This window comes from Barbus barbus, assembly GCF_936440315.1.
Source record: "Barbus barbus genome assembly, chromosome: 31".
Taxonomy (NCBI): Eukaryota; Metazoa; Chordata; class Actinopteri; order Cypriniformes; family Cyprinidae; genus Barbus; species Barbus barbus.
The window spans coordinates 4,523,344-4,550,937 of record NC_136759.1 but is presented as its reverse complement, the minus strand read 5'-3'; the positions used below and the strand labels follow the sequence as shown (position 1 = coordinate 4,550,937).

General features: G+C 36.6%; 2 protein-coding genes and 1 pseudogene across 3 annotated transcripts; all 3 read right to left on the bottom strand.

Moving 5' to 3' along the window:
* Positions 1-676: 676 nt before the first annotated feature.
* On the bottom strand, positions 677-4,213 carry LOC306851340 (single-pass membrane and coiled-coil domain-containing protein 4). Its single transcript, XM_079387501.1, has 2 exons — positions 4,077-4,213; positions 677-1,678 (listed from the first exon to the last, which is right to left on the bottom strand). Exon 2 carries the CDS (start codon positions 1,611-1,613, stop codon positions 1,434-1,436), a length of 180 nt encoding a protein of 59 aa, XP_079243627.1. The 5' UTR covers positions 1,614-1,678; positions 4,077-4,213; the 3' UTR covers positions 677-1,433.
* Positions 4,214-5,976: 1,763 nt separating this feature from the next.
* LOC306851250 (coiled-coil domain-containing protein 150-like) lies at positions 5,977-16,261 on the bottom strand (annotated as a pseudogene). Its single transcript, XR_013786039.1, has 20 exons — positions 16,249-16,261; positions 15,983-16,143; positions 15,188-15,195; positions 15,035-15,122; positions 14,639-14,763; positions 14,135-14,312; positions 12,545-12,613; positions 12,260-12,352; positions 12,096-12,179; positions 11,445-11,510; positions 11,236-11,360; positions 10,583-10,607; positions 10,325-10,494; positions 10,135-10,252; positions 9,813-9,983; positions 9,635-9,703; positions 7,756-7,873; positions 7,339-7,425; positions 6,900-7,037; positions 5,977-6,111 (listed from the first exon to the last, which is right to left on the bottom strand). The product of XR_013786039.1 is annotated as a coiled-coil domain-containing protein 150-like (transcript).
* A 2,427-nt stretch (positions 16,262-18,688) lies between these two features.
* On the bottom strand, positions 18,689-26,173 carry LOC306851352 (ubiquitin carboxyl-terminal hydrolase 16-like). The gene is made up of 17 exons (XM_079387521.1): positions 26,035-26,173; positions 25,668-25,748; positions 25,395-25,579; positions 25,221-25,321; positions 25,018-25,136; positions 24,606-24,808; positions 24,428-24,523; positions 24,207-24,337; positions 23,572-23,659; positions 23,348-23,429; positions 23,070-23,215; positions 22,821-22,994; positions 21,636-22,284; positions 20,607-20,698; positions 20,431-20,517; positions 20,144-20,291; positions 18,689-19,970 (listed from the first exon to the last, which is right to left on the bottom strand). The coding sequence occupies exons 2-17, from the start codon at positions 25,726-25,728 to the stop codon at positions 19,849-19,851; spliced, it is 2,484 nt and encodes an 827-aa protein (XP_079243647.1). The 5' UTR covers positions 25,729-25,748; positions 26,035-26,173; the 3' UTR covers positions 18,689-19,848.
* Between the last annotated feature and the right edge of the window lie 1,421 nt (positions 26,174-27,594).

Below are 27,594 nucleotides of genomic sequence, written 5' to 3'. Positions count from 1 at the left end.
CAAGACCTGAATCAGGTGTGTCTGATAAGGGAGACATACAAAATGTGCAGGACAGGTTTGGGAACCACTGATTTAGAGTAATAAACAAAACATGAGCAAATTTCAAAAGGTGTAATTTTCTTATAACCAAATGTTTTTAATTGCTAATAAATTTGAAAAGATCTTCTCTGGCAGGCAGAGACAGCATGTAGTTTGTCTAATGAAGCCAGAAGACATTAAACACTCTGGTTTAAATCCTACAGAGCCCTTAAAGTGACATGATAACGTTTTACAGGAATTGTATTACTTTTGTAGAAGAGCATGAAAAGTTTTGCAAGCAAATACAGGATTTTTCAGGGGAACAAAATACTTTTTGTGCAAGAAAGATGAGAGGAAAATTATTATACAGTATTTGTACTCTCATAAATCTTTTGCATATTTTAATACTTGTGTAAGTGAATGTAAAGTTCTTCAGGGGATCAAAATACTTTTGCAAGAGAAAAAAATAGAATTTAAATGCATGGGCTTGCAGAGCTTTTGCATGAAAAACTATATTTCAGTGCTCGTGCATGTAATAGTAATTGCAATACTTTTTGCAAGAAAACACAAAGTTTTGTCAGCAAAAGCAAAGTTTCCAAGAGCATTTTCCAATCGAGACAGATGGGAAAAAAAAGTGAAACATCAAAAGACTGATTCTTATTAAAACCATACTTAAAGCAGTCAGCATGGCTTTCTATATCTTTATTAATACTTCAAACGCTGTTACGTCATTAAAAGTTAAGGCACATTTTCAGATCCAAGTCCTGCTGGAATACATTTTAAAATAAGAGTATGTTTGCTGCTGGGATTGTATATCACAGATGTGTCATAGAAACATGCACTCCATGGTGCATCTGCTCGCACACACACACACACACACGCTTCAACATCAAACATCAGCTACTGCTTGTTAAGAGGCATTCGGTAGGGAGCATTCAGACGTATACATTCTGGGTAACATTCATTTCGGTCATTAATGGTTTCGTGTGACGGCCATCAATGTTCATTTGTGGATCTGTGTGTGTGTGCATAAGCTTGCATGCTACAGACACGTGCAATACTAGTCACTTCTCATTTGTACTGACTGAGCACAGAGGCGTCAGATCTGGCCCTGTTCCTGGGTCAGTCCGAGTCGGCTGCGTCTCAGGTGCTTTGGCATGAAACTAGAACCCTGTAAATGCATTTGGAGCCAACATGGCCAACACAGACACTAATGCTGGTGGCTGGGAGAGGCACTCTGTCAGAAGCCAAATAGAAGACGACTTCTTTAACACACTCCAAACATGGCACTGAAAACCACTCCTTTATCAATCCATCCATCCTTATGATTGTGTCCAGTTCATTCATTGGGAAGGAACGAGGGGAAATGAAAGAGAAAGACGAGGACAGGGGAGATTTGGCTGATTGGAGTCTTTTTACTCGATGGCTCCGGGTCTCGTCGCCACGTAGACGAAGAGGACGATGATCAGCACGATCACGACGAGCGTCGGTAAGACAATGGTCGTCACCTGCTCCCGCGCCTCCTGCATGGCCTGCTTGCGCTCCTTTTTGTCCTTCCACGACTCCTTCTTCGGCTTGCCCTTCAACTGCCGCATGGCTCAGTGCGTTTCCACACAGCGGGTCACCGGCGATCCCAGATGAAAACCCAAAATACACAGTCCTGTGAAAATACATACAATTTTAAGATTTTTTTTTTTTTTTTAATACATACAATTTTAAGATTTTTTTTTTTTTTTTTTAATTGAAGCTCATTAATAAACATTTGTAAAGTTGTAGCAATGTATTTAATGGCTAAGTAGCTACAAAAATAATGATTATAAAAAAAATAATAATAATAACGAGTTAAAATCCAATCAAATTTCACCCTAGTTTTTTAATGCTGTCAAATGATTAATCACAATTAATTGCATCCAAAATAAAAGTTTTTGTTTACATACTATATGTATGTGTACTGTGTTTATTTATTATGTATATATAAATATACACACATACAGTATATATTTAGAAAATATTTACATGTATATACACATTTAATATATAAACAGCATATTTTTCTTAAATATATACATGCATATGTAAACAAAAACTTTTATTTTGGATGTAATTAATTGTGATTAATCATTTGACAGCATTAAAAAACTAGGGTGAAATTTGATTGGATTTTAACTCGTTATTATTATTATTATATAATGTTTTTTTGCACTGATGAATTCTGCACAACAGTACCAGGAATGCATATATAAAAAAAACTACTATATACCTGTAATAAATTATATATAATGTATATATATATATATATATATATATATATATTAATAACTGATACAAATGTTTGCTGACTTTAGGTTTTTGTCGACTTTATTACATTTCAATTCTTAAAAATATCAATACTCTATTAATAAATGTTAATATTAATATATTATTAATAAATAATACAACTTTTAAATTTCTATTACATGATCCTGAAGTGTGAACAAATTAACTTAAGTATGTTATATAAATTGTGCATGCATAATAATTGAAAAATGTTTTGCATTGAGTACAGCATGTCACACTGTAGGATGCTGTCCCTACAAAATAATGTGAAATATTGCCCCATATCTAGTAAGTTTTTTCACCCGTAGTCATGGCAACTGAGCAAAGGTCAGCAGTAAGAAATCTGAATGTGGAAATGCAGCAGCGCACACACATACAGAATGAAGCCTCAGACATAATTCCCACCCAGCCAAACAGGAACTGGGTGTTGTATCCTGAATCTTAAGATTTTGTGCGCACATTAAGTGTCCCCCATAATCAACTATTCACCTGAGGATTAAAAAAAAAAACCTATATACAGTTCAATCAAACACTTAACTACAGTCAACTGTAGTTTCTTGCAGATCAGCTCAGGTGAGTTAGGTTAATCTGGGGCATGAAGCTCTGACGTCTCATTTCCAAGTAAATCTGTTCACTTTACTAGAAGTCCTTCAGTAGCCATACATATATGCTAATACATATATAATACAATTTAGGAACAATTTAACAAGTGCAAATGAGATCTAAACTCTGATATGAAATGCTTAAAATAATTTAAATAAATATTAACAAATCACACACAAAAAACAACAACCTTGAAAACAGAATTGTTCAAAATCTACACAATATCTGTAGATTCTTGAACTAATATAGGGTTTCATTTCTGATTCCTGCACAAGGATTTTCAAATAAATTTGAATAAGATTTAAGAATCTTCAGGCCAATTTGTTTGACTAATTCAATGCAAAGAACCAATTCAAATGAACTGATTTGCTCACAAACTAGAAAAGTATGTAATTCAGAAACTTCTATGATTTAAATGTTTTATTAATTCACAGAGCCACAAAAGTGTCTATTTTTTGACCTGGCTGATATACAGTAGTCAACATTTGAAGTGGATCAAAAAAGTTCATCAAAGTTGTCCGAAGACAAGAATGCATTTTGGTTTTTAGGACAACTTTGATGAAAGGGTTTGATCCACTTCAAAGGTTGACTAGTGTATATTGGTCTAACGTGAAACATGACCATATAGTTTGATTTGATAAAATCTCATTTGTTGGTGGACAGCTTGTTAATAATGTGCTAGATTACCTTAACTCACTCTATAACACAACATCCCAAACCCACCAAGCACAATACAGCACGACATGAACATGATATGCCATACTGTAAATTGATAATGTCACATAATGAATCAGTTGTACAGGTGGGTGTGATATCTTGTGTTGCACATGAAAACAAGAGTTACAGTACTCAAGAGGCTCAAAACACATTCAAACTGGCTTTGAGAAACATGAAGTCCCAGTCCAGCTCTTAGATCAGACTAATACAGTACAGAACATATTAGAAATCCACCGCATGACAGCAGGAGCCAACACACTTTCTCTTCTGCATCGAAGTTGCGGCGCTGCCGACAACAAATCAACGACCTGTTGCACGCAAATGACTTGAAAGCTATCCGGCTCCACTTCACACACATGGATCGCCCTGTTGCTCGCGCTCGTGCGCTCGCGTGGGGACACTTCCACGCACTTTTCGCTTACCACTGCAGTCTGCGCTCCGCTACACCCGCAGGAGGGCTTTAGTACAGTGTGTTTTTAAGCCTCCGCAATCGCTGTCTCGGTTCCCGGAGGTTTTGAGTGAGTGAGTTGGGCTCGAGGCTCGAGCGAGATTACGTGGCAGCACAGGAGGAGGCGCGCGCGCGCTGTCTGCGGGGGCACGAGACGAGGAAAGGAGGTGAAACAAGAAAAAAATAAAACATCTGTAGTGGCAGTGACTCTCTGAGAGGTGGAGACACAGAGACGACAGACCAGAATGCTCTGTTACACATAAGCTCAAATAAGTGCAGCAAACTTTTTTTTTTTTTTTTTTTTTAAATAGCAAACATAAAATATGTGATATATGACACTGGAATTTGTGCTTTGAGACAAGCCTCTGCAAAGAACAAATAAGAACCAGAGGAGTTGTCCATAGGTCTTTAGCCAGAGAACAAGCGCTGGCTTTTTACGTGTTCTGATTGGCTGACAGATCACTGATGGGCGGGGTTTGGGAGAGACTGTAGCTGCTCAGTTCTTAGACCCAAAAAGCTCTAATTTTTTAGCAATGAATTCAAGAATTCCCTTCACAACATATTTTAAAAACCCATAATATAATTAATACTATCAATAATAATATAACTATCACTCTCTAAGAGAGTAGAGAGAAAGAGAATATAAAAAATAGTTTATATATTTATATATATAGAGAGAGAGAGAGAGAGAGAGAGAGAGATAAATTATTTGTTTATATTCACTTTCTCTCTACTCTCTTAGAGAGTGATAATTATATTATTATGCCACCGGGGCTCCAATTTTTATATTCCCTCTCTACTAATTAATTCATATTTATTTAATATTTAAATTATATTAATATAAAAATAATTATTACTATACATGTACACATATTGTAATAAATTATTTTTATATATTCTCTCTCTCTCTCTACTCTCTTAGAGAGTGATAATTATATTTTTAATATTATTAACTGTATTATGGGTTTTCAAAATATATTGTGAAGGGAATTCTTACATTCATTGCTCAAAAATAGAGAGAATATAAAAATAATATTCATACATACATATATGTGCGTGTTAAAAAGATAGACATATATTACTATATATATATATATATATATATATATAGATTAAATAATATATAATATTGTAATATATAAGATATATATATATATATATATATATATATATATATATATATATATATATATTTCAAAAGATATATAAATATATTTGTTTTACAATTTTTGGGGGGGGGATTGGATCAACTTTATTCATTTCCAAGGGAAAAATTTACGTCACAGCAGCATAAAATTATAATAAATAAAAATAAAATAAAAAATATATATATTATATTGCAATTGCTATATTATTCTTTTCAGGTTCAAATTGCTTTATTGGCATGACAAAAAAATAAGATATACCAATAAAAACAATTATATAAATACAATAACTCAATATACAGACACAATAGAGGTTGTCTCTTTCTTACAGCAAGACCTCACCTCCCTTGCAGTCATATTTGTACTTTCTGGAGTTTCATTTTGCAGGTATAAGAGTTTGACCTTGTTTTATTGCAACTGAATAACTTTGCTGCGGGCTGCAGGGAATAAACATGTTTAACATGAGTAATTTGTGAGTAATTAGGGTGCATGGTCATAAAGTTCAGCTCTGTTTCCACTTCATTTTATGAGCAGACCATCTCGGTCTTTCTACACACACATGTACTTTTGCTAGTGCGCTTTTTAGGTTCAAGCAATAAAATCCATGTTTTAAATATACTTGATATATACTTGCATACAAACACACCTTGTGTAGATAATAGAATTTTTTCAAGCTGATTACATGCATGATCTATGAGTTTGTGATGCGCTTCTCCGTGGAGGCTGTTATCAGGTGGTCAGTGCACGTACGTGTCTTGTGGGTTTGTGACTGCCAGCGATGTGTCCCAGCTCTTTCTTGATCTCCCAGCGCTGTAGAACTGAAGCCCAGGGCTCCAGTTCAGGGTCAAAAAAGCAAACGCGAGTCTAAAAACAGAGAACAGCCTTCAGGTCAGAAATAAAAACACACAGAAAGACCAGAGATGTCATTGAGAGCAAGCTGAATGAATTCGAATGTCAAAAAATAAGACACTTTGGACAAACATATATCTATATATTTTTCTGTATCTGTATCTTTAATATAAACTACAGTTTAAAAGTCTGAGTTTGGCAGAATTTTATGGGAAAAAAACAATTTTGATAGATTTTATTGGATAAAAACACAGTAAAATCAGTAATATTGTCAAATATTATTACAACGTAAAATTCCTGTTTTCTATTTAAATATAGTTTAATGTAATTTAATCCTGTGATGCAAAGCAGAATTTTCTGCATCATTACTACAGTCTTCATTGTCACATGATCCTTCAGAAATCATTCTAATATGCTGATTTCTTCAAATGTTAAAAACAGTTGTGTTGCTTCATATTTTTGTGAGAAATCTTTTGTAACAAATTTTGATTCATTTTATGCATCCTTGCTGAACACAAGTATTAAATTCCTTTAAAAAATAATCTTACTGACCCCACACTTTTGAACAGTAATGTATGTTTATTTAGAAAAGAAATGTATATAAAAAAAATTATAAATAAATAAATACTTTTAAATTCCATTTTTCTTAAAAAAAGGATTTGAAAATTTATTTTCTTAAGTTAAAATTCTTCTAAAAAATGCTTCTGTACAATTGATCATTGAATTTATAGGAGCCTTTTTAATGGATCTTAAACAAATACAATATAAAATAATTTCATGAATTTTGCTTTCTCATTTGCTACCTGAGCTGGAGTGGATCGTGTGGAGTCTTTTCCTCTCCTGCACAAGCTCTCTGTGAGTTTCTGTGGCTCAGCCTGGCCATTAAAGCTCTCGGATTTAGAGCAGAGCCCTCTGTGGTCCTCTTCCGTGTTCTCTGTGATCTGAGGAACAGAGAAGCGGTATGGAAACGAAGGAATCAAATGAGAGGCAAAAGAAATTACCATCCTCTGGAGAGCTTGCATGATTTCAACACTGGCTGTGATCAGAGAAGGAGGCGGCAACCTAAAATCTGACACGGTTTCCAGCATCAACTTCACAATGTTGGAACGCGATCATATTGGAAACACAACAGCATTCATATTCGGTTTAAAGGGATAGTTTACTCAACAATAAAAATTCTCTCCTTATTTGCTTCTATTATTATTCCTCATGTATAAACGGATGTTGATGGGGTTTGTTTACCTGCTGTGACTCCAGACAAACTTCCCTGAGTCTCACTTCTGCCTCATCCCTCTCGTCCTGGAGCCGTTTCAAACTCTCTTCCAGGTGCTGCACACACATAACAGCAGCATTCAGCACAAAAGCCCTGATTAGTTGGTCTTGCAGTATTGATGCCCTGAAGGGCGTAACAGACAGGAAGATGAAGGGAACTGTAGTTTGCTGATACTGCAAGCTACAGAGGAAGAAAAAAGAGATACATAAAGAACATCACAAAGCAAACAAACTGAGAAAGAGATGAAAGGAGGAAAAAAATGGAACGGCGGATGGGTACTAATGGCTCCTGATTCTACAAGTCCATTAATTGCACATGGACCATATGGGCTGAGGACAACATTTGGGAAAGCGCCACAGATTAAAGGTGAACAAGAGAGCGCTAACCCAACATTTCTCCTGTAGCGTGTGATTGAGATCTCTTTCGGCCTGTAGCTCCCCCTGCTGAGTGGAGGACAGACTGGAGAGGAACCATCTCAGAACGCAGCTGCAGCAAAGACTGAGACTGAAACACACACATAACACACTCGGAGATAGCATTATTAGCAGGGATTAGTCAGGATGTTCACTGTAGTCCAGCAAATTGTTATAGTCAGATTATCCAATTTTTCTTTGGTTTTTAGCTCTAATATTTTTATCAACAGTGCTTCAAAGGGTGAATTTAGAAATGCAACATTGTGAGCTGCTCAAGCTATTAAAGCAGTGTTTGAGTAGTAATTCTCTGCCTTAAACAATACTTTTCAAGACTATGCTTAAACTTCAAATCAAGTTTGATGAATAACGTTCCTTTTATTATGCATAATTAGGCCTGTCGCAATAATCAATATATCGACGTATCGTGCGATATATGTACATCATCTCAATAATTTTTGGTGATGCAATATATCGCCTATTATATTTACTTAAAAAATTAAAGTCACCATGTTTTGAACATTCCACTTGCGCCTGTGTCTTTTGCAGCTTCTCGTACATAACGTGCAGTCATGCAGGTGTAGTCATGAGTTGCTAGTTCAAATTTAAAAAATGCTTCTACAAAAACAAGTTTCATCTGCAGATATGGTCTTGTTTAGGGATCTGTGCCTTTGTGCATACAGACATCTGACTGCTAAGTAGTGATTGTGTTTTTCAGTAATAGTGTGCACCCTTAATTTACAGAGAAAAGAAGGTCAGGGAAAAAACTGTAGATGGAAAAATCTCTATACAAGTTCTTTGTGCATTTTTCTTTTTTCTACTTGTTACTTTGCACTTTTTGTTAGAAAATGTTTATTTACTATTTATTCAAGTTTTTTAAGGCATCTAATATTTTGATACTTGATTTCCTTGATCTAAATATTCTTAAAAATTAAAAGTTTGTTGTTATTTGGAAGTGTGTAGGTCTTCTTGCATTATTATGCTGTTACGTTGTGATTATATATCCAGTGGCATAAAATGGTCTTTAAAATGACAATAATTTTGCTTATCTCAGTTATTTCTGGGGCAATATATCGCACAACAAAAAGTTGTTATCGTGACAGGCCTATGCACAATACTTAAATGAATTTTATTGTGCTCAACATAATACACTATTAAATACATTATTTAAAAAAAAGTATTAAAATTTACCTCAAATACAGCATTTCCACACTTTTTTTTATAAATAATGAAATTAAATATTATTTTAATGAAATATCAAGGCGACTAAAAGTATGAATAAGAAAGTTATTTTTTCCATTACTTTAACGAGCAAATAACATGTATTGCAACCTGGAGGCTTTTCTACTTATAATCCACAAGGGGGCAGAAGACATGCAGTAGATCAGGGGTGTCAAACTCAGTTCCTGGATGGCCCCAGCCCTGCAGAGTTTAGTTCCAACCCTGCTCCAACACACATACCATGTTCCAAACAGGATATATCGCCCTCCAAAGGGCCCTTCGGAATGAAGGATTTCAAAGGGTACAACTGATGGACACTTTGGGCTCCCATGCTCCTTTGCGCAGATGCTTTGCATGATGACGGCGCCTCCGTGTGGGCACAAGATGATGACGCAGAAGGGCACTTTAAGAAGGGCACTTTTTTGGGGGGGGACAGTATTAATTATGTAAATGATGTAGAGGCGTTAGAAAGTCATGTATGACATACGATGCATAAATCTTAAGGTTAAAGGTTAATACAGAGTAGTCATTCCAAAAAACATCAGCTATTGGATTTTGAAAATATTTGGTTTAGCATAACCCTTAGAGAGGAAATTTTCACTTGTTTGTATATAAAACAAGTTTGAACGTATACCTGTTCATAACTCCTCCTCTTATATTCATCCTTTGCTTCTTCAAGACTTTGAATTTCTGCTTCCAAATCCTGTGGGCAAGGCAAAGACGATGCAAAAACTCAGTTTGTGTATTCTAGGATGTTATTATTACAGTGAGAGAGCCTGTATCCAGCACAGATGGTGGGTAAAGTTACACACCTTGATTCTTAGAGAGTGATTCAGTGCTGTTCTGTTGCCCAGATACTGATTCAGTTGAGACCTCTGATGGGATATAAGCTTCTCCAGCTCAGACACCTTCTCTCGAAGCTCCTGATTGGCTCGTGAGAGGTCACCTGACTTTGCCGATGCATCATTTAGTGCCTTCTTCAGCTATAAAGAAAACAAGAGTAGTTGAATCAAAGTAGAACTGAATCAAATTCAAATGTTTTCTAAAGCATTTAAAAAGTAGATTAGATATACCGGTAAATGCTGTACATTAAAATCTACCTAGCAAGAAAATACATCATTTATTTAACATTACCCTCTGTGCTGACTTTCTCCCAGAGTCTTTTTCCCTTTTGAGCAATTTCTTGTGTGAATCTACATGTTCTGTCAATCGCCGAATCTCTGCCCTCGCCTCTTTAAGCTCCGCCTCCCTGCTGATGCAGTCATGTATAACGTAAACTCAAAAAAACATGGAAGACATAAACCATAAACTCACATTCCCTCACCTCTTGCTGAGGGTGTTTAGTTTGTCCTGTGCATTGTGGTTTTCCTGTAAGGCCTGCTCTAAAGTCTGGTCAAACTTCCTGTTGTACAGTTGAGCTTCATCAAGTGCTTTTTGCAACGATTCAACTTTCAGAAATGTGAACATGTAAACAGTTAAACTCCTTGATCTCATCTCTTGTTTATTTTGTCATCAGTGTGTTTGTGTGTGTTATACCTTCTCATTGTTACTTGCGTTGAGATTCTCTACTTCAGCTTCAAGCCTCTGAATCTCTCATAGCCTGCAGTCTGACAAACACACAACATAATGCTGATTACAACAAACAATCACTGACTTAAAGACCATGTTTGCACTTATAATGGAGGTCTATGGGCAAGACATTCTCCAGAAATGAGCAAATATTTAAGCACTCATAATTGTTTCATACAAAAAAAAAAAAGTGTTATTTGAGTTGTGACGTGTCTAAAAGGCTTAAATAATCGATTTATTTCCTACAAACAGCTTTTAGCTTCACAACATGTTAACTGATGGACTGGAGTGGTGTGGATTATTGTGATGTTTTTAATCATCTGTTTGGACTCTCATTCTGACGGCACCCATTCACTGCAGAGCATCCATTGGTGAGCAAATGATGTAATGCTATATTTCTCCAAATCTGTTATGATGAAACAGCATCTTGCATGAAAAAAAAATTCTGCAAATTTACATTTTGTCTGAATTATTCCTTTACCCATGGTTGACTGTGAATATAGCACTTCTGGGAACTAAAAACTTTTGTGTGATGATACATCCATGCCACAAGTCAAAGACAGCTGCCATATCAGCCAGTGCAACATAAAAAATGAGTACCCCATTAAGCTGCTATGACCCTGTTTTTTTAACCAGATGTGTGTCCTCTTAGTCTCTCACACATACCTCTCTCTCCTGAGTGTGTGTAGTTCCTGCGCTCTTTCTCTCAGCTCTGCATGCAATGTTTGTGTGTTCTGTTGCAGACGAGCGTGAGACGTCAGGACATTCTCCAGTGTCTGCGCTACTTCATTCTGTTATGCACAAAAACATAAAAACGTTTGAACTTTTGTTAATTCAGCTCATAGGTTTCAATTGTCTTTCTTTGAATCCCTCACTGTGTCTCTGTGCTGTTGCTGTAGTGCGCAAAGTTGTTCTTTTAGTCTCTGATTTTCTCTCTGTGCCTGAGAATGAGACAGAAAGAGTGTTAAATATTCAGTAGTTGACTTGTTGAAGGGTCATATCATGCATTATTTATTATTTGATATTTATTCTTAAAGTCCTTAACGTTTCTTTCCAAAGAACAACCATTATTTTGTTTTGTCATCATTTTGCACCCTAAACCCAACAACGCTTTGCTGCTCTCACTCAGTTTTTAAATGCTCCATTATTCAATAACTCTTTAAAAAGCATAAAACAAGAGTTAGAGTTTTCATTTTAAAATCAGCCATATCAATAAATTAATTATTGGCTTGTCAGGTATCAGCCAGAATTGTAATACTGACTCAGCACTACAGAAATCATGTGATATACTAATGAAGCATTTTTGTTGCACATTTTTGTTTCAATGTCTTCAGGTCAGCAGCCATCTGTTGCACTCGTGCCTGTGTAAACACACACCCGCACACGCACAGCCTGGTATGTGTTTCTGACATATAATGTGTGTGTTCATCATACGACCGTTCAAGCATCATTTTATGTCACACTGTGCAAAATACATGCAATAAATCCATACACATACAAAATGCGTGTGTCTGTGTGAAACGGACCTGCAACTTGCCCTTCTCGTAGGCCAGTTTGCTCTTGCTGTCTGTCAAGTCCCAGAGCATTTGTTCTACCTGACGACGAGTTACCTGAGAGAGAGAAAGAGAGAGACTTACAAGCACACTTTCCTTTGACGTGCATCTGACTCTGTGATCTTTTGATCTCAAACCTGCTGATGCTCCAAGGCTGCCAGGCTTTCCATCAGCTCCTTGTTCTCCTCCTTCTGTTTCTGCAGTGCTGAGTTCACCATGGTCAACTCCACCTGTCAATCACAGGGATGAAGAGGATGTTTATGGTAATTGCTGTAGTGGAGTCAGTACAGCAGGTGAAATGAGCTTCATTTTATATCCAGCCAATCCAGGAGAAGAAATGAAATTCAGTGAAAAACTCTGATCTCCTAAATGTACTAGAGAAAGACTGGAAGTGACCTCACATTTAGTCAGCAGTACAGTACCTTGATCTCCGACAGCTGTGTTTCCAGAATGTTCTTCTCATTTTCCAGCAAAATGACTACAGAGTTCATCTGAGATTTGGAAATAAAGAGTTCATTAAAGCAATGGGCCACAAATGGTTTTGTGGCGCAGTGTTTTTACAAATGTTAAAGGGATAGTTCACCCAAAAACTTTTTTGTCACCGTTTACTCACCCTCATGTCGCAATCAAACAGTTGATGGTCTCCATTGACTTCAATAGTATTTCTTTCCCTACTATGGAAGTCAATGGGGACCAACAACTATTTGGTTCTTTAAAATTCAAAATATCTTCTTTTGTGTTCAACATAAGAAAGAAACATATACAGGTTTGGAATGGCATGAGGGGTGTCAGTCCTCTGTCGTGTGTGCCATGTGTTCCCGCCTCTTGTTTCCTTATTTGGTTTGTTTCCTATCCTCGTCTAGTGCGATCATTAGTTAATTCTTGTTCAGTCGTATACGTCTAATTATCTATGATTATCCTGTGTATTTATAGATACATGTCTGTTCAGTTTGATTTCATCTGGTCTACTCGTTACTCCCCGGTGTTCCTGTCTGTGCCTGCCTTGCCCTGCCTTGATGTCTGAAGTAAAGACTGTTATTTTGATGTTACATCCTCGTCTGCGTGTTCCTCGTTCCTCCTTGCTGTGTGCACCGTGACAAGGGGAGTAAATGACAGAATTTGTTTATTTTTATGTGAACTATTCCTTTTAAGAGCTGTTGTTAGTATGGTGTGAAAAGATATTCAGTGCTAGTGCACAACCACATTGTTGCTGTATTGCTTTGCTAAAATGGCAGCTTTTGAATAAATAAAACCACCATGAATAAAAATAATATATTAATATAATGAATTAGCAATATTAATAATTACAATACATTCTGTAATGTGTGTGTGTGTGTGTATAATAAATAAAATATTATATTATTATTTTTAATAACAATTTAAATACTGTTGTTGTATTATCAAATTAATCATCCTAATAATTCTAATATTATATGTATATTAATTATACAATTGTATAATTTAATACAATGTATTAAATTAAATTGTATTTGTATTGTTGTTATAATTAGTGTTACATTTGTCACTGTAATTATAAAAATTATTAATATTAGTGTATTAAAAATTTAAATTAATCATGCTAATAATTATAATACATTATGTATATTAATTATATAATTATGTATAATTTAATAAAATTTTGTATTATTACATTTGTTATTGTCACTGTAATTATTATGATTCTTATTAATATTAATTTATTTAAAACAATATTTAATTCTTATAAAAATGAACCATGCTAGTAATTATAATACATTATATAATGTGCATATGTATATTAAATATGTAATTATGTAGAATTTGTCATTTATAATTGATACATATTATTATTAAATTTATAATATAATACAATATAATACAATAATATGTTACTACTACTACTAATAATAATAATAAAAAAAAAAAAAATATGTGATTCATCTGGTCAGAATGTCTGTTTATCTGTTTCATTCACATACATTTAACAACCTCGCAGTGCTTTCTTGTAACTTATAAAAGAACTTTCAACTGACCTCACTCTTTATCTGATCTCTCTCTTCTCTCAGGGTCTCTCCATCTTTCACGGCACAGCTGAGCTCCCCCCGAAGCCTCTCGATGGTGCGTTCCAGCATCTGCTGATGATTGACAGCTGTCTCCTGGGCAACGGTGGAACTCTGCTGCAGTTTGGCATGATCTGCCTTCAGTGCCTCCCTTTGAGAGAAAATAAGAGCTGATGATTACAAACCTTAATCCTGATCTTATTTACAGTACATTATGTCAGAACTGTGATTTACAGTCAGATTTTCTTTTATGCTGTTTACTTTTGGTTGTCAAGGATCACTCAACATGTTGCCATCAGTCTAAATCTAACAATCTAGAAGTGAGATGAATTTGAGTCCAAATACGGTAGCGTTTGCTTGGATACTGCGTTTGGCATCAGCAACAAAAGACACAGGAAGCGTTTGTCTTTTTCCTGCTGTGGGTCGCGATCCACCAGCTGTGAATGATTTCTAGTAGTGAATGTGTGTGTCTCTCACAGTTCTTTCTGCAGGGTGAGTTTCTCTGATGTCGTGCCCTGTAGTTCAGCCTGGATGTTCCTCCTGGCTGTGTCTAAAAGCAGATGCTGCTCCTGAAGGTGTTTAGACACACGATCTCGCTCCGCCTGAACAAACAACACATTCCCAGCAGTGTGTGTGAGAAAAACTGTCTCTATCAACAGAACTTCTACTTAGTTTTGCTATAACTGGCATATTTAGTCTTATTTTCCATCTTTATCCTTCTGAATCATCAGTTTAATTAGTGCTAATTTGCTAAACACTGTTTAACTTTTACTATTATTCTTATTTCGTTTCTTATGACACCTTGCCAATTCCAATGTACAATTGTTTTTCATGCTATCAAATGACATTAAAACTGAAACTGAATTGATATACCTTAATTTTGTTGTGATATTCTGTCTGTAGTCGAGTGTTTTCCAGTGTTAATGAATGAAGTGCGGTGCTCAGCTCTGAACCTCTAACTCTTCATTCAACACCTGAGAGAAAGAAAGAGGTTAAAGTCTTATGACCTTCATTCATAACACACACAAAGATTTCTACATCAGAAAAGGAATGTTATCATGTTATTGGCTTAACAAAGCTGGATGGATGGACAGATACATATGAGCCAGATGAATAACAGCCCGACTGTTTTTCACACATATTATTTGAATGACTTCAGAAGGTTATAGAACATATGAATGATATGCATTACTATATGGTACTTTTATATGCTTTTGGAATTTTGGCTGAGTTATTCTTTTAATATTGCAGTATCAGTTTTTATTTATTAATTTATTTGGGAATATTGTAAAAGCCCATTTTTTTTTAATTGAAAAGTTTTATGTAAATAATTGCAACAGAATGTAAACAAAAAATAAACAGACCAATGTGAGCTTTTTGACAAAAGAAAGTTGATTCAGTTTAATTTTCCAATAAAAAGTGCAACTTCATTATTCAAACAAAACAGTGAAGACAGAAAGAACGTGTGCAGTTTTCACTATCAACAGAATTGTGCTGTTTTTTGTCAGAAAAAAAGAAAAGCTCAGAAACTGGCAGAAACTTTATATATAATATAAATTAAAAATAACTGCTAATATTGTAGCACAAATTGTTTTCTTTTTTTATTATAATATACAATAAATAATTAAAATGTTTTATGCATATTTTTGCAACACAGAAAGCAAAAATAAAAAACAATGCTGAAAAAAGCTATACTAAAAAAATACTAGTTACCACTGCACCTTAAAAAATGGAAAGGTTACTTTAAGTGTCCAATAAATATCAAACGCACAAACATTTCATGCAGTCTCTTAATTAATATGAGCCCATGAGCTGCTTTACTTTAGCAGAGGTGGTGTTCTCCAGCGCCTCCCTGAGTCGGAGCACCTCCCGCTGCGCCTCCTGTCTCTGCTCACAGGCCTGCTGCAGCACCTCCCGCCGTGCAGAGAGCTGCTCCTCCTCATGCTGCTCCTGCAGTGCGGTTAATCGCTCCTGCAGACGCACTACACACAGAGGGAAATTACAAACACGGCTCCTGCGGGGCTGGAAACTGCTCCCACAGATGCACGCTGACAAAATTTGTGTAAAAATCTCTTACACACGTTTACTAAATGGGATCATTGTACTTTTCTTTTTTTGCACAGCTAGTTCTAAACTATACTATAACTATACTATAATCCAACCCTAACATAAAACTTTCCATATTTTAAAAAAAGAGACTTTATTCAGTTTATTTTATACTGTTGTTACAGTATAAAAGTAGGTTTTGGAAGATTTTTTATAGGTTTTGCTCACATTTCAATTATTACAATAGGTTGTTATTGTGATACAATTAATATACATTTCTTAAAGAAATCAGTTTGGTTTTATATTTTAGGAATAAAAGGTTGACTCATGACTGTAAAGTCATGTCATATATATATATATATATATATATATATATATATATATATATATATATAAAACAAATATGTCAATACTGATTAATCCCACATTCAGTTTCAAATTGTTCCTAGAATAGAAAGTATATTATACTTGCGTAATAATACAGTTTAATAAATCAGATGATCAGATGATCAGTTATGTTTTTGGATTGAGTCAGATCAACAGTACAATAAAGCAAAAAGTAACAATAAAAAGTTTTGAAAATATAAAAAAATATATATGTTATATCAGTACCATAGTGGTTATCAGCCTATATATATATATATATATATATAGAGAGAGATTTTCTTTTTATTGGATATTTTATTGTGCATGATCATTTGCCCTGTTTTTACATTTGGATCCCTTTATTGTCATCTAATGCTCTTTTAAAGTCAATTTTAAAAAACACTAATAATTGAATGACACTGTTAAATCTAATATATGGCAAATATCATTTTTTCATACTGTTGTGATGCATAATTCACATTTAGATTCACATGCACCACTGAAAACTGAACCGTGTGGGATGGATTGAGCTGCCTGTCTGTCTCCAGACGAAAGGTGGAGAGTTTCAGAGTGTGCAAAACACTTTCTAATCTGCACACGCGTGCGACCAGCGTTTCACACTGTCTCCAGAGCAGACCCTCTCCTGCGGCACTCAGGGCTGTTCACAGGACTGATGGGACTCTTAGAGGGGCTCCTGTCTGAAGGAGGAAGCAGGACGGAGAGAGACTCTGGAGCTGTGGCCCCTACACTCAGGGGACAGATCACTGACCTCAACATTACTGAGATAGACAGACAGACAGACAGTTAGATAGACAGCCAGATAGACAGACAGACAGACAGACAGTTAGATAGACAGCCAGATAGACAGACAGACAGTTAGATAGACAGACGGACGGATAGATAGACAGACAGACGGATGGACGGATAGACAGACGGACAGACAGACAGACAGACGGACGGGCGGATAGATAGATAGATAGATAGATAGATAGATAGATAGATAGATAGATAGATAGATAGATAGATAGATAGATAGACAGACAGACAGACAGTTAGATGGACGGACGGACGGACAGACAGACAGACGGGCGGAGAGATAGATAGACAGACAGACAGACAGACGGACGGGCGGAGAGATAGATAGACGGACGGACGGACGGACGGACAGATGTGGGGAAGTCGTGGCCTAATGGTTAGAGAGTCAGCCTTGTAATCCAAAGGTTGCGGGTTTGAGTCTCGGGCCGGCAGGGATTGTAGATGGGGGGGAGTGAATGTCCAGCGCTCTCTCCACCCTCAATACCACGACTGAGGTGAGACCCTTGAGCAAGGCACTGAACCCCCAACTGCTCCCCGGGCGCTGCAGCATAAGATGGCTGCCCACTGCTCCGGGTGTGTGTTTACTGCTGTGTGTGTGCACGTTGGATGGGTTAAATGAGCACGAATTCCGAGTATGGGTCACCATACTTGGCTGAATGTCACTTCACTTTCACTTTCACTGTCACTTCACTTTAAATCGTACTATAATGACATTTAACTGTTTTTGGTCAGATAAAAGCTCTTTAAAAAAATCTAATGGTATTAACATGGAAATTTAAATCAGTGCAACGGACAAAAACTCACCGGTACTTGACGACGGCGAATCTCATTAACAAAACATTTGCATTTCCGTCACCCGCTGAGACGTTAATAAACTGTTTGTTTGTATTAACTGAATGCAGAGTAGATTTAATGTGTTTTTATCTGTTGTTGTTGTTGCTTACACTGAGTGAGCCCAGCACTTCCGGCTTAGATGGTTACCGTGGAGACCGTTCCCTCTCGTGCTCTGTTCTAAACTCCCGCCATAGCGAAAGAAAACGAAACAGATGAAAAATGCTTTGAAGGAAACATTAATGAAGCGGGGCGGAGTAGCCCGGAAGTTCCATCTGATTGGTTAGGAATGCGACTATACAAACTAAAAGTTCATTTAAATTTATTTTTTTTTAGTAGCTTTCAACGTTTCTCAAAATCATTTTTAGTAGCTTTCAACGTTTCTCAAAATCATTATTCTGGTGTAAATGTTTGTTCATACTACTGCTGACAGAACGGCCAGGGTTTTTTTTTATTTTTATTATTATTAAAGCCAAGGTAACGTTACCAAAGATAAAAGTACATAATATATCAACATTACGTACAAAGTGCTGACGTTACATACAAATAAATATGACATTACATACAAATGAATACAAAATAAAAAACACGGGATTTTGGTCTATAATTTTACAGCGATTGATGCACCAGATAGTGATGTACATGAGAAATCATTTATCAGATGAAAGTTTGAAGCTGTTAGCACACAAGTTTCTTCAAAGGAACGTAAAACCTCTTAATATTTGAGCCGTCTAGCGCCCCCCGCGAGGATGAGGGTTTATAATACCACCTAATAATCTGTTTCTATCTACAACACAAAATATTGTTTTGATAAGAGACGCCCAGACGCTTTTGAGGATTGAAAATAGTCAGTTTTATTTATTTGCATTTTAAGCCTTCTAAGGATATTAGGAAACAAAACATTTGGCATTATATTGAGGACAGTAAGGTATTTATTGCAATATAAAATTGTACCAATATATATTTCAGTTTAGTTTTACATTTTAGAAATAAAAAGGATGAATCTCTGTAATGTCGGTCATATTTCACCCCAAAATAAAACGAATATAGTTTGACTTTTTCACATATAAAAACAAAACCTATGCTTAAGACCATTATTTATTTAGATTGAGGCATTTTTAATTAACACTGATAAAATTTAAAAATGTGTCCATGATCATTTAATTAACATAAATAATAAGACTTTTTTATAACAATGAGAATTAATTATATATACCTTTAATGTTGGGGTGGAATATGACTTTTCTTCATGAGATTCATTCAAAATGACTATCAGTCTTGGCAGCATACACTTTGAGAAACGCTGTATGAGGCAAACAACCACACCAAACCGTTCTATCATGATCTAGAGGTGAGGAAAAAATATTTCATTGCTTTTGAATCGCCACTGAAAAATGATTAACTCAATTAAAAAATAGATCCCAAGTAAGTTCTGCATCTTGTTTGGATGAATTAAAACTTTCCCCTGAACAACAGCTGATAATAGAGAAAAAATAAAAGACGATGCTCATATAAATTCAAGTTTTCAATTCATTTGCAGTGTGTTTTAACAGGATTTCCCAGCAGCAGCAACCGAGTTGAATGAAGCACCAGCAGCCCTTTGGTATGAAGATTATTCCTCATGCGAGTTATGAGATCTTCTCGTAGAACAGGAGGTAGGCTTGGGAACTCTGCACTTTGGCTTCTGTAACCGGATGGACACTGCTGTCGCTGATGTGGAACCACGATCCTTTACTGACCTCAGCGTGACCTGCAACGAGATGATGGTTGGAAATAGATAATCAAAATGCCACTTTATTTCCAACTAAATGCAATTTGAATTAAGCACACACAAACTGATTTTCCAGCCTCCAATATTAATGCACGTTCACATAAATCCATAAAGGTCATTAAAACCTCAGATTCAAAAGCACAGATACTCACAACCAGCATCGAGTCCATTTTCTACATAATTGCGTGTAGAGGGTCGTGATTTGACGTAGGCTGTATAATGTCCAGACCGCATGGTGCCACTGTGTTCCACTATACCATAAAGACTATACAGCACTCGCATCTCGCCCTCCTTCACTCCCTAAAAACACAAACACACATCTGGGTTACAGCGTTTGAGGCACTGCTGATCTGTGAGTTTGAACCAGTTTTGAGCGAGTTCAGAACCCAAGGAGTGATGCAAGGATGGATAAATGTTGTGAAACCAATCATTTGCTCACCTTGCAGTTTAAAGAGCAGAATGGAGCGAGATCCAGGATCTGAGGGAACTGTACATGTCTGTTCACCTTACAAACACTGTATCCAACCTACAGGCAAAGGAATGACAAAATAAAGGGTCTCAGAGCAAATTTTCTTTCCAGTTTATGGTGTCAAGAGGATGAACGAGGTGTTTTACCTGCTGGAATCTCTTCAGGTGGAGTGTGAGCACTGCTGGAGGATCAGAGATCAACATCTGCTTCAGAGCATCTCTGTAAACAGCTTTCTTACCTGACAAAAACAACAAAATCCGTTTAGAAGCTCTGTTTTCACAATTGAGGTTTATAACGAGGTTTCTGAAGTATTGTGTTCAATTACTAAAAAAACAGCTCATTTCAGGAAATCCAAAAAACTGCACAGCAGCAAATACGGGTAAACGGTGTACAATGATTTTTGGTCAATTTAAAATATGAAAGTGGTCAGGCATGAATAAAGCCCCATACAATAAACTCTAATGTGCTCCAGACAATGCCGAAGGATATTTTACTATATTATTACATTATAATAAATTATATATCATAAATATTTATAATGTACTTTAATGTATTTCATGATTGCAAGTACGATTTAAAAATAGCTGAAGCATTTATACTGCAAAATATTTAACATTAAAAACATGCAACACGCAAAACAACATGCAAAAAATTGACATTAAAATCTCAAGGGTTTGAACATTTAAAGTGGAAGAATAAATATTTGTAATGTAACTCGTATGTTAAGTTGTTTTTGTCTAGAGATTAAACCAAAAACGCATTAAAAGTTAATATTCCCATTAGTAATAGAGTCTTTGCTCTTTTTGTCTGGATGTTTCAGCAGTGGATATATGTAGAAATTATATGACAAAATAATCACAATATATTTTTAGGCCAAGTCACGCAGATTCACTGTAGAATAAAAGAAGAAAAAAAAAAACCAAGGTAATCTCTATGTTCACTTGCATCATGTCATGCAACCATTAACCAATATCATTAATAACACCAGTATTATTAAATTGGATAAATACTAAGTAACTCAAAATCCCAGGGGGTTTTCAAGTAAATATTTGATGTCTAAGTGATTCAGCTGACAAAATGTTTGTGAACCCTAGACTGGGCTGTCAAATGGGTTTAAAAAGGAGACAAGAGGAAGCTAAAACAGCTGTTAATACGGTAAAAGTTGGACACAGTACCGTCTGAGGCTTTATGTCCAGACTGGTGTTTTGTGCAGGTGACACACATCAGTCTGTTGTTCTCTGTGAGATGTTCCACCTCAGTGAACTGATACAGACAGGACTCCACCGAACACTCCTGCTTCTCTGGCGCCGTCCTGCTGGCCAGTGATTTATAGGCCAGCTCAGGGTCCCGATTCACTACTGTGTATTCCTTCACATCGTCTGAGGCCTCATCTCCATTCTCCATCTCACTTTCTGTTTTTAGTGACAGAGTATTTAGTTCTTCTGTTAACCGATCCTCTTCATCACAAAGCTGGTCGGCACCATCCTCTTCCTCAATTGCATTCACATCTTGTGCTTTCTCTCCCTCTACAGACACATCTTCAGAGGCCTGGTCTTCAGATAAGGCGTTAAAGCGGTTGTTGACAGAAGTAGCATGTTCTTGTTCGGATTCCTCCTCATCTTCATCCTTATTTTGTGAGAGAGCAGGAGGTTTCTCAGGGCTCAAATTCTCCAGGCTGTTTTCACCTGCTTCTGCATCAGAGCTGCCACTTACTGATAGACTTTGATTGGAGGCATCCGGTGGATCAGTGCTGCTAGCCGTGCTCTGATTGGTCAGAGTGTCCAAAATGACTTTACTGCCCAGTTTCTGATGACGTCTCTGAGTCTATGGACGCAAAAGTGAAAAAAAAACATCTGTATCGCACATGGTCTGGATTCTACTTTATGGTATATACTTTACATATTTACCCAAAATTCACAAAAAAAAAATATAAATTATAAATTTTTATCAATTTAATTCTGGCTCATATAAAGGCAATATATACATAATAGGTTTTAAAGAAATTTAACGGACATTTATTTTACATAATATTTACTCAAAATTCACAAAACAAATTAAGAATAGTTGGTACTAAAACGTCCAGTAACTAATAAATGGCAACATTTTTTGCAATTTAATTCTGGCTCAAATAAAAGTTTTATATAAAAATAAAATAATTAAATTAAACTTAATTAACATTCATTTTTACAAACAAAAAATTCACTAAATAAAATGAGAACAGCTGAAGAAACGTCTGTTAATTTCCAATGATATTAACACTAAATGGACACATTTTGGCAAATAAACAGCCTGGTTGAGATATATATATATATACACACTTTATTGACCATCTGAACTAGTGTGTGTGTGTGTGTCTTCACCTTGGCTTGTTTCTTGGCCTGTTTCTTTGCTTTCTTCTGCTGGTACTTGCTTCCTGTTCCTGTAGGCATGTCTTCATTCCCATTGGTCAGAGATGTTGTGTTTTCTTTGTCTCCATCGTCACTGATGCTGCTGCGAGGCTGGGTGACTTTCTTCTGATTCTTCTTCCTGTAGGCCTGGAGGAAACACTCAAATCAGATCACTTCCCCAGAATATTCACACGAGGGATAAAGCTGCTTTATGAAGTTCACCTCATCAACTACAGGAAGAGAAAGATCCAGAAACATCTCTGTGACCAGAGACACAGTTCTGCACTCTTTACACATCACTGTGCTGCTCATCTCTCCACCAAACACTCGGTCCACAAAGTTCTTGGGTGCACCATTTTTCTCGTACTCTGGTGAAAACAATGCAAGAGATAGCCAAAGATTGAGATATAATCTTACTCATGTTTTGTGTTTAATCATGCTCTAAGCATTACATTAAAATATAGCATTTGCAATTCTAGTAATCTGACAATGACTTGTACCTTTAATAACCTTCTTCATCTGCTCAGCCTCTAAGCTTCTGCCAGAGTTTTTCAAAGCCTCCAGAATTCCAGAATTTACTCTCTGAAAAAATACAGGAAATAAAAAAACAGCAGAAGGACTCAGTTCAACTAAAATGTCTCAAACATTCTTTATAGCCAAATGAAATGCTAAGATGATGCACATTTCATGTGGTCTCTGTTCATGTCCTGTTAGAGGTCCATACCTTCACTTCTTCTGCCCTCATGCCATCCAGAAGATACCGCAGGAGCTCCTGACTGTCCTGCTGCTGAAAGCCTTTAAAGCGTGGAGCTCTGAGAACAACAAATAACAAGAAAGACTGCAATTATTTAATATGCAGAACACAGAAAAAAATCATGAATATTTTGAAATATCATTACAATTTAATAGCACTATTTTCCATATTAATATATACTAAAATGTAATTTATTCTTGTGATGCAAAGCTGAATTTTCAGCATCATTAGCATCCTTAATCAATCTAAAATGCTGATTTGGGATCATTTGCATGATTATTTGGTAAATACAAAGAAGAACAGCATTTATTTGAAATATAAATATTTTGAAACATTTATGTCTGAACTCTCACTTTTGATCATGTTATTGCATTTTTGCTGACTAAAAGCAGTAATTTGTTTCAAAATAAAACTGACGTAATTTTAACAACCCAAACTTTTGAATGTAGGGTAGAATTTTTTTTTTTTGTCATTTTATCTATTATAAAAGTGAAAAGTGAGTCAAACTAGCAACCAAATATATGCAATAAAATCTTTTAAGGACATAACTTTTCTCTTATTGCATGAAGCATCTGTGCTGGGAACACTTTTGTTTGGCTACTTACTTTTTACACACTTGTGTGAAGAGTTCTTTAGGGGTCACAACACCTTTCTTGGTCTCCTGGATTTCATTCAGAAACTGGCACATAGCCAGCGTGAGCGACCCGGGCCTTTCCAGCTGGATCTGAAGAGGTTCCTGAAAACATGATGTGAAAACATCCTGTTAGATGACGCTTTATGCATAAAAAGAACCAGAAAAACACATAATGCAGCTCAGCATCAGTACCAGTTCAGATGACAGTGCAGGTGTGATGGTGAAGCAGCTCTTCTCATCTGTGATCTGGTTCAGCAGTTCTCGCAAAAACTGCGTCTGTGATAAATTCTGAAAGAGACAAGAACATCAGGGTTTGCAGAGCTTGCATGTGTGTTTCTGTTTTTCACATGAAGTGTCTCAAACTCTGTACCTGCATGACTGAATTGAAGAAACACGTGTTGCCCAGATTACTGAGACCCCTGACGCTCACGACACCAGAGCTTCCTGCAGCTGCTGCTTTCTGTCTTTTGGGACTGTCATCATGTTTTGTGCTGCTCTTCTGCTTCTCCTTGTTCTCTTTATCCAGCGTTTGCTCTGCGGGATTCGTCTCTAAGCTCTCTTCTTTCTTACTTTCTGCAGAGTATGTATGCAAATGTATGCATTTGTTTTAAGGAAAGACACTACAGGCAAAACCATGTGACTATTTCATGCACTGGCCAATTTTAAGAGCAGCTATTCTGTCTTTTAAAAAAAAAAAAAATTTCAAACAAATAAAAAACACTTATTGGTCAACCACTACTAATATTATGTAAGTGCTAATAACCCTAAGAACTCTAAAACACCTCTTTTGTTGGAAGTCTTCTTGTCGGGATCCGCCAGCACTTGTTTTCTTATGTTTGAGATCAGCTGCGCCAGCTGCCCCGTGCTGGAAAACTGAACTTCATCATCACAGATGTAACACCTGCAGCACATCGGAGCACAAGGTAAGAGGTCTGAACACACAAACCCTGCCACTTCAGCGAGGAGGTGGAAGTGTGACACTTACCAGACGCTCCAGATGTCCAGACTGAGCACTAAACAGTGTGGCTCAGATCGAGGCGTCTCGTAGTGTTTGATCGCATGCTGATTCTCTGATCTCCCACAGCCCTGATGAGGATCATAACATTGTTTATGTGTCTCTGGCTAAAAGCAATGTGTCATAAGTCACCTGATCACTTACTCTGTGGCCACATTTCAGGCACATCCACACAGCTGGACTTTCCCTGTCAGTTTCATCCTCCAAGATCTGCTTTTCAACAGGTTCGTCAGGCTCACAGTCTTGACACAAGCTCCAATGCTCATTCAGACCAGCTTTCTTCAGTAAGCTTTGCTCTGTTCCTTTACGGATGTGAGTGCAGGAAACCCCTTACAAGGCAGAAGGAGAATCACGTGTGAGGTTTCCTGATTAAAGCACTGTCAGCATGTCATTGTTCAGAGCAGCTGTTATACACACCTGCTGTCTCAGTGCTGCTGTCTGCTCGAGGACTTCTGTCCTTCACCTTCTTTTTACCCATTTTAGACTTTTGAAGAGCACCTGAATGGGGTTAAAAACATGACATGTATATTAACAGCACATAATAATACTTGTATTACATCAGACAAGCGCCATTGATTGACTGTTGAGGTCGTTTATGACTATATCAACAAATACCGCTCCCCGATACAAAATGACAAAAGCATCAATTAATATATTAAATAACTAATATACAATTAATATTGGACGTTAAATCCACTGAAAATTCAAATGGACTGCAACAGCTATGTTTTTTTTTTCAGAAGAAAAACATGACAAAAACAGTTACAGTCTATTAACTACTTACGAAGCCACCAAATTCATTTAAAACTCTGTAAACGCAATTTCATCTATCCGAGTTCCCGTAATTAAATAATTCACAGCAGCACAAACTGTATTAAAAACATCATCATAAAGCATGTTCGCCAACTGCTCCGAGTATTTCCGGGTGACGCTCGATACATTTCAAAATAAGAGTCTAACTAAACATTTACATTAAAATATGACAGGACACATATTTCATGTTTTCCCTGTACACATGCCAATCTCATCGGGTTGACACATTGAAATAAAAGTAAACTATTTTCAAAAACAGATAACTCAAAAAACATGTTTTTTTTTATTATGTCGTCATGTTTTTATTGTGTTAACTGTTTTTTTTTTTTTTTTTTTAGTTAATTTTGAACCTAGTCAAAATAATGTTACTGCAGTTTGATTGAGATTAAATGGAATGCATAATGAAAAAACATGATTTCTGAGAATTGTTAAAAACGGAATTATCTGTTTTTGCGAATGAACTCTTCATATACACCAACGGGTCACTTTATTAGGTACACCTGTTCAATTGCTTGGTAACACAAATTGCTAATCAGCCAATCACATGGCAGCAACTCAATGCATTTAGGCATCTAGATGTGAAGACAACTTGCTGAATTTCAAACCGAGCATCAGAAAAAATGGGGAAGAAAGGGGATTTAAGAGACTTTGAACGTGGAATGGTTGTTGGTGCCAGACGGGCTGGTCTGAGTATTTCTGAAACTGCTGATCTACTGGGATTTTCACTCACAACCATCTCTAGGGTTTACAGAGAATGGTCCGAAAAAGAGAAAATATCCAGTGAGCGGCCGTTGTGTGGACGAAAATGCCTTGTTGATGTCAGAGGTCAGAGGAGAATGGGACAGGCAGGTTAGAGATGATAGAAAGGCAACAGTAACTCAAATAACCACTCGTTACAACCAAGGTATGCAGAATACCATCTCTGAACGCACAACACATCGAACGCTGAAGCAGATGGGCTACAGCAGCAGAAGACCACACCGGGTGCCGCTCCTGTCAGCTAAGAACAGGAAACAGAGGCTACAATTCGCACAGGCTCACCAAAATTGTACGATAGAAGATCGGAAAAACGTTGCCTGGTCTGATGAGTCTCGATTTATGCTGCAACATTCAGATGGTAGCGTCAGAATTTGGCGTAAAGAACATGAAAGCATGGATCCATCCTGCCTCAACGGTCCAGGCTGGTGGTGGTGGTGTAATGGTGTGGGGGATATTTTCTTGGCACACTTTGGGCCCCTTAGTACCAATTGAGCATCGTTTAAACGCCACACTCTACCTGAGTATTGTTGCTGACCACGTCCATCCCTTTATGACTACAGTGTACCCATCTTCTGATGGCTGCTTCCAGCAGGATAATGCACCATGTCACAAAGCTCAAGTCATCTCAGACTGGTTTCTTGAACATGACAATGAGTTCACTTTACTCAAATGACCTCCACAGTCACCAGATCTCAATCCAATAGAGCATCTTTGGGATGTGGTGGAACGGGAGATTCACATCATAGATGTGCAGCCGACAAATCTGCAGCAA